This window comes from Abrus precatorius, unplaced genomic scaffold (assembly GCF_003935025.1).
Source record: "Abrus precatorius isolate BTA unplaced genomic scaffold, Abrus_2018 Scaffold10, whole genome shotgun sequence".
NCBI classification, from domain to species: domain Eukaryota; kingdom Viridiplantae; phylum Streptophyta; class Magnoliopsida; order Fabales; family Fabaceae; genus Abrus; species Abrus precatorius.
This window is the reverse complement of record NW_020874292.1, coordinates 10,059,545-10,071,572: the sequence shown is the minus strand read 5'-3', so window position 1 is coordinate 10,071,572 and position 12,028 is coordinate 10,059,545. Positions and strand designations below refer to the sequence as shown.

The 12,028-nt window shown below is 24.8% G+C and overlaps 1 protein-coding gene across 1 annotated transcript; it reads right to left on the bottom strand.

Annotated features, from left to right (window-relative positions):
* Nucleotides 1-7,472: 7,472 nt before the first annotated feature.
* On the bottom strand, nt 7,473-10,912 carry LOC113853113. Its single transcript, XM_027483567.1, has 6 exons — nt 10,486-10,912; nt 10,287-10,400; nt 10,017-10,097; nt 9,435-9,607; nt 9,216-9,312; nt 7,473-7,894 (listed from the first exon to the last, which is right to left on the bottom strand). Exons 1-6 carry the CDS (start codon nt 10,702-10,704, stop codon nt 7,781-7,783), a joined length of 798 nt encoding a protein of 265 aa, XP_027339368.1. The 5' UTR covers nt 10,705-10,912; the 3' UTR covers nt 7,473-7,780.
* Nucleotides 10,913-12,028: the final 1,116 nt, after the last annotated feature.

Here is a 12,028-nt window from a genome sequence, read left to right as displayed (position 1 = left end):
TATTTCCTTTCCCCTTTAAAAGATACATATATTACATAACTCTTTCTTTTATTTTAAAATTATATAACTTTTTTTCTTAAAAAATTAAAATGAATTACAGTTTATTTTATTTTATTTTTGTTACAACATTGTTAAACATTTATTTTAAATTTTTATCAAAATATTTTTTTCATAAATTTACATTTTTTTAATAGTTCAAGAAATTAAACGAGTTCAACCTATTTTGCATGAAACAGTAAAACATATCATTATTATAAGAGTTTTAAAAGTTAATTTCGACATCAAATAATAAAATAAATATAAAATATTCTCATCTTTAATAAAAACATACAACAATATATAAATAATTTTCACCTTTAACACATTTAAAAAAAGAAAGTAGAGCATGAAAAGATTTAGAAAATTATAATATATAAATAAAAATTAGACTGTGAAAAAATAATGTTAATAAAAATTAAACTATAAATTTTTTTTGTGCTTTAAAGAAAAATTAAAATAAATTAAATTGTGATAATTTTAATTTTTGAAATAAAAAATTATATAATTTTAAAATAAGAAATTTTAGTTATTATAATAAAATTACTAGGTAAAAATAACGGAACCAAAAGCTTGGGTTCATTGAACTGATCTTTAAAAGGTCTCACCGGCAACAGCCCCCAATTTTTTTTTTCACTCTTTTAATAATGTGTCTACGTCATTATATTCTTAACATTTTATTAAATACAAAGATATAATTTTTTTAATTGTACGCATAATTACTTTTAAGGATTAGTTTTAATCAACCTTTTAGTGGCTAGTTTAAACCTTTACATTATAATTATAATTAAAGAATCGCAATAAAAATAAGTAGTGAGCTTTTAAGTTAGTTATGCAAACTCTCCTTATATTGATTTAAACTTTTAGATATTCGAACTAATTAACGTATATAGCTGCTGACCTCTAATTTTTCGGTCCTTATCACAAAAAAGAAATAAAATTTCAAACGCATTTCATCTCGTAAAAGTTAAAATACATTAGTAATAAGTAGAGGATTTTTTATTAAAATAATTTTATTATACCACATTCTCTTATTAAAATAATTTTATTAAATGAAATAAGGCTACATAAACAATTTTTTTTATAAAATTAGAAAATAAAATATCAATAATAGAATAAAAAAATTATAATGATATTTTGAAGTGGAAGTTTTCACGAGTCTTATTAGGATTGAGGAATATTACAGTTGATTACATCACCGAAAAGAAGAAAAACTAGAGAGATCTGACACAGCTCTCACAAAAAAAACAGCTTAGTTGAGGGGTGTAACATTTCATAACTTCATTCTTAAGGAAAACGCGTTTTCTATCGCTTTCTCTTGTTTTAGAAATAACTAAAAACATTCTACAAAAAACCGCATACTTCACTTTCACGAAATTATAGGTTTTTTTACATATTTATTTAACATCCAAAGTGTAAAAATTGTTATGAACTTCAATATTAGTTGATTTTTTCTGTGTGTACGTAGCAAGATTAAGACGCGCTCATGCAGATTTCATAAAAGAAAAATCATAATAAATTAAAATAAAAAATGAACCATCGGTGTATAAGGAAACATATAATTGAGTATCTTTCATAACGAAAAGTTGAAAATAGAACTAATAGAAAGAAAGTAAAAATGAAGATGTTGAAAAAAAAAAATAGCTGCTCTAGGTTCTGTTTATTAATTTTGAGAAAATTTATTTGTTTTTGGAATAAATTTTAAGAGCAAGTTCAGCTAAATAAACTATTTATTTAAATATTAAAACATAAAGCTTAATTATATATATATATATATATATATATATATTAAACTTTAATAAGTCATATACCTGATTAAAATCAATTTTATTGAATACAAATTTTAATTTTAATTATGTGTAAAATTAATTTTAAACATATAAAATATATTCAAATGACTTCATTACTATATTGAACCATTTTGGTATCATTATATTGCAGTGATTTTATAGTAAACTAAAAAAGATAATAATACACTTATAACAAAATCTTATTTTGTACAATTTATTTCTTCTTTTTATCGTTTATTTTCTCTCTCATCACATATTTTATCTCATATTTCTCTTTTCTCTTTTTAATCTCTCTTAAACTGTAATAATAATTGTGAAAAATTCAAACTTGACTCTACAAATTAAATCAAAGAAATGTGTAAAAAAAGATTGTGAATATACCAAACGATCATGTTGTGATCGTCTGCACAAATTCATGGAGAAATTATTGGGAGAAAGGGACATACCTTTCATTTCGGTGACAATGGAAGGAAAATGGTCTGCGTAGCTTGAAAGTTGAGTGCACGAAGAAGAGGAACCCTATTTAGTTTTAATTTACATTAGCAAGAGGAGGAGATTCAAGTGCTTTTATCTATCAAGTGTTGAACGTAATGGCTGGGACTTTCTAGTTGGGATTCTTTGTGTGAACGTAAAGGACTACTCCAAATAGCTCTCGTGTACTTAGGGCTCCACTAATCTTTTCTTTATCTACTTTCAAATCTAATTCAATTTTTGGAAGATAAAATTTAGATGTAATTTTTAAGTATGTTTTCTCTTAACTTTTTAATTAAAATTAAAGTTTTACTTAAATTTTATGTTTTGCTTTTTTTCATTTAACGTTGTTAACTTTTTTAATAGTAAGGGCTAACTAAAATATTTACTTGGGTAAGAATTAAGAACTAAATTGTAACTTTTTTTTTAATGTAGGGATCAAATTAAAGAAAATGTCAAGTATATGAACTTAATTTATAATGTAACCAAAAATAAATCTTGGATATAATATTATAAGTATATTTTACGTTGTTCTCCCATAAAAAAAGTCTTAATTTTGTAATTAAATAAACAACTTTTTGTTATGAAATATTAGCATTAATTTATACTTTAACACTAATTTTAATGAAAAATATAATTAAAACACGTAAAGTAATATACCAAATTTAGGCTTAATGCCTTTGAATTGTAGAGAATAATAACTTTTCTCTCATCTCTCATCTCTCATCATCGTTGATTCAAAAATTAGATCTCATTAAAAAAATACAAAATTAGAATCTCATTCAGATTACTCTCATAGACACTCATTCAAATCCAAAACGCAAGATAACACTGTAGCAATACATGTAAACTAAACTAAGAGAAAGTAAAAACTGAGCTAAAACTTGGTTTACCACCATTTCCTAAAATTCAGCGAGAGAGAAAACAACGTTTACACAATGAATAAAGAATGAGTTTAGCATTTGAGCTTACAATGAGATTTGAGGTTGGTTCTGCGCAAGCACGCAACTTGGTGCGACAATGACATACGAAATGTTGAAACAAATAGAAAGAAAATACTAACAACCTAAGACATAAAAAGAGCTCTGTCCTTAAAAATCTTTCAAGATTCATAGACTCTTCCAAAAATTTTTATTGAATAAACAGAACAATAAATAGATAGAATTCATGAAAATTTGTTCGATGAATATACCATTGTTACTAGCTCCTTCTTATAAAAAAGTTTTGAGGAGATAAGTTGAAATTTCAATAATAATAAAAAAAAAACATTTGAATTTAGGTAGTTAACTGAATATATGATTTAAAAGCAAATTATTATAGCAGCAATTGGGATCCGTTGAAAGCTTTCAAACAACTAAATATAATAACTCAATCAAATTAAATTACAATCGAGCCAAATCTGTGCACGTTTCAATTGAAATTTAACGCGCCAGAATACAAGCAAAATTTATACACTTATATATTAACAACTTTTTTTATAAAATGTGACATATTGATTAATATAAATGATAAATTATTTTATATTATTTTTTATGATTATGTATATTAAATTTTATATAAGTTTGATGTTTATAAATATGTTATCTAAAATTTAATATTTGTTCATATTTTAAAAATATATTATTTATTAAAATAAAATAATATGTTAAAGTCTTTATTAATTTTATTTTTGTATAACTTTTTAAATTGATTTATTTGATAATTTTTTTTAAATAATTAATTAAATTATTTAATATCTTATTTTATAAAAAATATTAAATAATATAAATATCAAAGTTTAATCCTTAGTGTTAGGATCAAATGACATCAAGAATTAAATTTAAACATTTATATTATTTAATAAATTTTTATAAAATATAAAATTAATTAATTTAATTGTTAAAATATCTTAATTATCTTTATAATTATATGTATCAACGTTTACATTATTCAAAATTTGATATTTATTCATCTTTTAAAAATATATTATCTATTAAAAAGTAATATAATAAAATATTAAATTATTTTAATTTAGTATTAAATTTTATAAAATTAACTTATTTGATAAAATTTTTAAATTAACTATAGAATTTATTAATTAAAAAATTTATAAAAATTATTAAATAATATAAATGATAAAGTTTGACATTAAATATTAAAATATTTTAACTTTTTTTATATGTATATATGTAGATATATATAATTACACTTAAAATAATTAAAAATATTAAAATTTATTTTCTTCAAATCCTAATATTATATTTATAATAAATTATTAAATATTTAAACAAAATAACCTAAAAAGTTAAAATTGAATAAAAAATCAATGGAAAAATAAAATTAGCTTAAATTTAAAATTAATTAAACTTATTTATATCAAACAAATGGAGAATCACGCAATTCAAACTAAAGAAATCAATAGTAAATACAACTTAGACAACTTTCTCATTTTCTCCTAACGATTAAAGTTTAATTAAGATTTTTCCTCCTAAAGATTCAAGTTAAATTAAGATTCAAGATCGTACCAAATAAATGGAAAAGATATCAAATAGAAGGGCATAAAAAATGGATAAAATTTATGCACATAATTTTTATAATAATTTTTCCTAACCAAATAAAAAGATAATATCAAATTTAAAAAATATTAACCAGAGTTCTTACGATACTATTAAAAGAATTTATCTTTGAGTATATAAATTAATTGATAAAAAAATTATTTCATCTTAACACATGTACTTGAATTCGAGTAGGAGAGATCTATATATTATATGCATAGTCTAAGTAAAAAAATTAAAGATTATTTTTATTAAAAATATAATGATCTAAAACTTTTTAAATAATTTTTAATACACTCAACATATTTTTGAATGATTTATTGATTCTTTAATTAGTATTTTAAGAGACTAATTAATAATTTTATTAAATTTTATATAATAAAAAAATAATCAACTTAAAATTATCAGTCATGTCAAGGAGAAAACTATGTTAACAAGGAAGACGTTACCCATTATTCAAGCAAGAAGTGTTGTAGTAAAAAAACTTTAAGACGTCACCTATTATCCTAAAATCTCTTTTATTAAAAATTCTATTTATACGTAGAGTTAGAATAATTTTTAATACAATTTTAAAATAATTTTAATACAATCTTTTTAACCAATACTTTAAAGATAATAGTTAACAAGATCCTTAAAAAGCATATAATTTTATTAAATTTAATATTTAAAAATGATTTTTAAGTAGAGTCGGGAACCTTAGGTCTGCAGTTAATTTTAAATATTTTTTTATTTTTTAAAAAATATACCAATTTAAATTATTTTATTATAAATTTACTGTATTATTTTTTATTAATAAAATTATGTAATTTAAAAATTATTTTTTAATATGTTTAAAGGAATATGATAAACAAATTTATTAAAAATTGTATTATTTAATAATATTAATACATTATATACTATAATTTTCAATAAAAACTTATCATATAAGTTTTTATAACGTGTTACACATATTAAAAATTTATTTAAAATTATGAATATAAATGTTAATATTTTAAGATATTTTATTACTAATATAAATGTTTATAAAAAATTATTATTATTTACAATAAAAACTATGAAAAGTATTTTCTTTTAAGAATAAAATTTTATAATTTAAAAATTACAAAATTTGATAAAATATTTAAAAGTTCAATTTTTTTTAAAACAATATAAAAATTAGTAATTTACATTACACTAATTTGTTATAATAATTTTGTCAGAGATCTAAAAATTTTAAATATGACCCTAAGTTTGCGTAACCAATAATAATAAAATGTATGTTTAAAAATATTTATTACACTTTTATATATTTATCAAAAGAATTTTTTTAATAAAAATTATTATTTAAATATGATTACAATTAACAAAACTAAATTTTTAAAAAATGACTTCGACGTGTGAGTGTGATGCTTGCAGTCAATCGGTAGTCAACCCACTTTTATAGGACGAAGTTTATAGTTGCAATCACTTTTATAAATAAAAAAGCACTTTTAAAAAAATTAATATATAAAAAAATAAAAAAATTACATTAATAGTATATTTTTTTAAGCATATTAAAAATTAAATCGTGCCTTCATTAAACAAAACTAAAATAAATATTTAAATAAATTTTAAATATTCAAAACTAGTATTTTAACCGGTCTTTCGATTATTTAATTTATTTAAAAAATTTAAATATATAAATATAAAAAATGCGTACGTATATGTTATACAGATATAAAATTCAATTTAATAATATAATAATTCAATTTTAAAGTAGAACATTAAAACTAGTGCAATTCAAACAAAAAATATTATTTAGAATTTTAACAGCATTCAACTAAATTTAAAGTGGTTGTTGAATCAAATATCTCTCGCTCTTTCTCTTTATATATATATATATATATATATATATATATATATATTAAATAAGAATAATTTTATCTATGAGAACTAAAAATTAAATTTAATCATTAAATATTATAAATAATAAATATTAAAATAAAAAGTTGGGTATTTTTAAAAATTTATTTAAATTTTAAAATTAATTAAGTTTAATTAATTTTTAATATATGTGTGGTATTACCGTTCCAATATACTATTTTTATCTAAAAGAATGGCCTTCATACATATATGTATGGTTTTAATATCCTTGCAGCTTACGCACAAGCCAAACCGGCAATGGACTTGTGAAAGGACATGACTATCGCATGGTTAACACAAAACACGGGCAAAACTCACTCACTCGGTCGGTATGCCTTGCGATTTCTAACACAAGAAAGTGATTCCTGCACGACTTCATATCATCCCTGATTTGAAAGCTCAAACGGTTATTATGCCATTTTTTGATACTATATTCAATTCCGATAATAATTTGAAACTCAAAATTAAATTCTGATAATTATTAACTAAGTGAAAATGTTTGTGCTTTCCGAATGTTTAAAATTCTTTTTAAAATACTTTTTTTTTCATTTTAAAAAAGAAAAAACTCTTTTAAAAAATGCAAATAAACGTAATCTTAATAATTATAGTATTCTTTTCTTCTTAGTAACTGATTTGATATATTCGTTTGATAATTGCTATTAAAAGTCCATCTCCTTCACCTTGGTTACCCCAAGTTAATTACATCACCAGTTCTCTTTCTCAGTTTCTTCTCTATGCATTTTCAATGTTTTTTTTATTTAGTCAGGGTTGAAAGCATAATACAACTTGAAAGGTCAATATATACACATGAAAATTGATTTCTTTCTGGAGTTCTGTACACACCATACAACAACATAAGGTTCTAACCAGAAAGCAAGAAAATAGAATACAAATACAAATACAAAATCTGTAAGGCTAAACCTTTACAATCACTCATTCTCTAATGCACATAGCCAGCTTTAATTTCTTAATACGACTGTGAGGCGTGAGCATATCTTGTTCAATGATATTGACAACCAATCGATGCTTCTTTTGCGCATTTTAAGAAGGTGATGGTGTAATTCTATCTCAAATAGTTTGACCATCATCATCTCCAAGTAGAGCAAGAGAAAAAGGGGCAATGGCCACGTTAAATGCTCTCGAGCCTACTCGATCAACATGTATCATCTCAAAGTCACCTTCCTGCATTATAGGAGATTAGTTAGCTTTATGTTCAATTGAAAGGAAAGAGATCTAGAAATGCTTGAAACTTGAAGTCAATCATGAATTAAACAGACATTTATTTAAGTCATTGATAATAAGTATCAAATGAGTACAATCATTATTTTCCTCCCTTTTATGCAAAGTTAAAATGATAGTACATATTAGGCATTGACGTGAAAGTAGACATAAAATAGTGAAAAAGGATGCAGTCAATCATCTATATATGACCGTCAAATTCAATTAAGCCTTTAACTTTTGCTTTTGTTTTTCCAGTAATTGATCCGTTTAGTGCTGATTACAAAATTGATCATAATTTTTTTTTTTTTGGTTTCATGTCATAGCACCATCAACTATGACTTAAATGACCAAATATGTTTATCTTCAAAGGTCTATTACAGGTTTTTCTAGATACAAGCTTTCGAGGAATCAAGCAAAAGAATATAAAATGTCTTTTTTTTTTTGTCAGAAAAAATAACAACTGATTGATTGAAGCAAATTAATCAATATTCTTAACTATTCTGGACCCAGGCCAAATGCCATCGACAGTGTTGGATCTGTAACTATCGGTTGAGCTCAGTTGGGTATCCCATATCTCGGCCTAAATCCCCATGAGGATCTCCTTTTGAAAATTCCCAATCAAAATTATATTCTTACTCGTATTCTTCATATCTTTTTTTACAATTAAATGAGTGATTGAAAGAAAAAACAGATAAGTATTAAATAAGGCGAGTAATGTGATGTGAAAAGATAGAAGGAAAAAAACAGTTATAAGAAACTGTTGTGAACATATGTCACTATGAATAGAATAATATTCCCAACAACTCCATCATGGGAGACCTCAGAACTCTTCAACAGTTGGCACAAACCCAAATAATCCGATTTCTCTTACACGGCTAAGAGTCCCTCTCAACAATTATTAATTGACTTCGAGCATTGGAATGAATGTCTTTCTATATATTCACTCACCTATATCGCATGTCAACAATAAACACCACTGTTGAGGAGTAGTGAAGATAGTTACATTAGATTTCAGTCGTACATAACATAAATAATCTGATTTTTCTTTTTTTATCTATCTTGCTGATAACATCCACTGTTTGATTCCATAATACTCGTGCCATCTAAAGCTCTAATGCATCAATTTAATGCACCAAACACTAAGAGCAATATTCCAAGGGCATACTATCTTCAATTAATAAACTCAAAGCAACTCTTATTATCTAACATCATAAAAGAACAACAACAAAAACCTTTTCACACTAGGGTCGGATGACATCTGAGGAGGAGAAAAAAAACTTACCATTCGACCATTTTGTGTGCTTAATTGGCGTGCAGAACTATATTCAAAACTAGTCCTAGGAAGTATAGCTGGTTGTTGACCAAGAACCCCAATTCCCCTGCATGTGGAAAGTGAAGATAGTTACATTGAACTTGAACAAACGCGAGTTTAAAAGGACATGAAAAAAAACCTTGAAAGCATAAAGAACGTAGATAGCGTAGAAAAGAATAGTTAACTCACCAGACATTTTCAGTTTTACCATTAGCATCAGTTATAATCCAATGCGTTCTGAGAAGCTGAACAGGGCGGTTAGTGTTATTGGTAATTTTGATTTTATATGCAAAGAAATATATCTCCTTTGAAGGCTGACTTCTGCCCTCTATATATACACTCTTAACTTGGACTCGGATTCCCTGAATAAGTTGAAAATATACAGTTAAAAACTACATAATTACAATTATGTGGCGACTCACATGAAATAGGAATTCTCATTTCTTTCCTTTAGGAATTTATAGGAACAAATTTATTTTTAGGTACAACTAATTACAAACCAAAAAATCAGAAGTGTACAGTTTTCTACATGAAAAGGAAAAAGAAAAATGTAACATTTAGTTCTTAAAAAGAAATGGTATCCTGAAACTTGGGAAGTATGATATCCCAAACAGATGTATCAACCCACATGAAAACCATGGGTTAAATTGATTTTCCAAGAGAGCTACTTAGCATTGAACTAATTATTATACTGTGGCAGTTAACTTGATAGCAAGAAAGAACCATCTTAGGTCACAATACAATTGTTGTTAGTAAAAGTAGTATTCCTACCGAGGTTGTAACATCACTCGAACATTTCAAGAGAGAATGTGGGGCAATTTCATTTAACTCATTACGATATCTTGCTGCGTCCTGCATTCAACAATGTGTATTAGAACATTGGGTCACAAACACACACAAAAAAAAGTCAAATAAATGTAAACAGCAACATAAACTTGTCATATGTCCCAACTATATGGTTGACGACAAAGAGAGAGACAAGTAAAACGTGGAGCTTTCAATCAACAGAAAATCACAAATTAATAACAAAAATAGACACACCTCAAATCTCTCGTCAGCAATAGCTTCCTTCAACAACCTCCGCAGACGCAGAACCGGCACATCATCTTCAAAGCACTTCAACGAGTCACGAATCCTCGCAGCCTCTTCATAATTCTAACGTTTCAAATTCCCCAAAATAAGAAACCGCATTCATCATAAAAAAAAAAAAAAAACATTTTTCCCAAGAAAAAACAGTAACCTCAGACTTGGCAGCTGCGTCCATCCGGTGCTTCAACATGGCGTAATTGTGGCTCCGAGACAAGCTCAAACTCTCATTCCAGTTCCTCTCCGCACCGCCGCACGCTACGATCACTCTCCAATTCCCTCTCCTCCGGTTCCTGCAATTCATCACCGCCTCGGAGTCCGTCATAACGGCTGACCGTAAACCCAGGCAAAACTTGATGCTTAAAGACTGCATGTTCCTTCAAATTTTATAAACCAAAAAGAATCTGAAGCTCGAAGGTGCGAATCAAATCAGAATGGATTGGAATCAGATTAAGTAGCGTTGATATTTTAATTTGCCGTACATGAGAGTCACTTTTTGAACTGTGTGCTAGCACGTTTTCTGCGGGTTTCCTTTCTTCTATTGGATTTGGGGCTGTCACCGTTTTTTACGGGTTGATCATAAATCTGTGTCTGCATGCTAAAATTAAAGTTTTATAAAGTGAGATGCCGAATTTGCCATTGCGTATTTATAGAGATATTTAATTTCAAACGAGCACAGCTTGAAGCTAGTGCTTGTATTGAGGGTATTATGGGGAATGGGATAAATATTGCAAAATATTTAGCCTCGCTAATTATGTTAGATATTGTGCCTTAAACCACGCCGTAGCTGATATAGCGGCTACGGAGCAAAAGATTCTTGTCCTTAGATATAGGAAGGGGTATACTTAATCGGGAGTAAGTCATCTTAATTCATTTTGTTTAATAATTATTTATAGATATTCAATTTTATTATTGAATTGTTTAATCATATAATCCTATTTTTATTATTATGCATGTCAGAATCTGAACAAATTCAACATTCATAATTACATAATCTTATAATTAATATTCATTTATATTTAAAAATTTGTATTATTTGTTAGAATTAAATAAGTTTTATCAAATTTTGTAAATTTAATTTACTTATTCATAATCTAAAATCAATTGTTGAATTAAAAAATTATGTCTATAAATTATTATTGAATGGAATAAATTAACTAAAATTTACTTCTAAAGTACGTTAATTATTTTCCTTAGATAAAATAGGACGGTTCATATACATAATTAAACTTGATTTTAATTTTTTTAGACTATTTTATTAACTTTAATTATTTTAAACTTTTTATTTAAAAAAATTATATTTTTACTTATTTAAAAACATATATTTAGACATGCCATATCATATGACAATTTAAAAATATTTTGAGTTCAAATTTTATAAATGAATGTAATTGTGTTAAATACTAAAAAAAAAAAGTTTTGTCAGTCATAATAATTTTATTCAATTTTAATATGATTGTCTCTAATAAAAGATATATGTGGTTTAAACAAAATTATACTTTAAAATATTTTTAAAGCAATTTAACTAGATGAATATCATTTTATTGCTGAGGGTACATTTGAATGAGATATTTCAAGTGAATAATTCACTCTTTTAAAAGAATTTATAATATTACAAGTTAAAATTTATTGTTTGAAATTTTAGTGGAAAAATTTAATAGATTAAAATATAAAAAATTTTAAATTCTAAAAAAGTG

What these genes read in the sequence shown, in the direction of transcription:
- LOC113853113 (XM_027483567.1), bottom strand. Translation starts at nt 10,704, where the DNA reads ATGCAGTCTTTAAGCATCAAGTTTTGCCTGGGTTTACGGTCAGCCGTT. An exon ending in TTGCTGACGAGAGATTTGAG is followed by an intron (nt 10,098 to 10,286) that starts GTGTGTCTATTT and finishes TGTTGAATGCAG; the next exon opens with GACGCAGCAAGATATCGTAA. An exon ending in GCACACAAAATGGTCGAATG is followed by an intron (nt 7,895 to 9,215) that starts GTAAGTTTTTTT and finishes CCTATAATGCAG; the next exon opens with GAAGGTGACTTTGAGATGAT.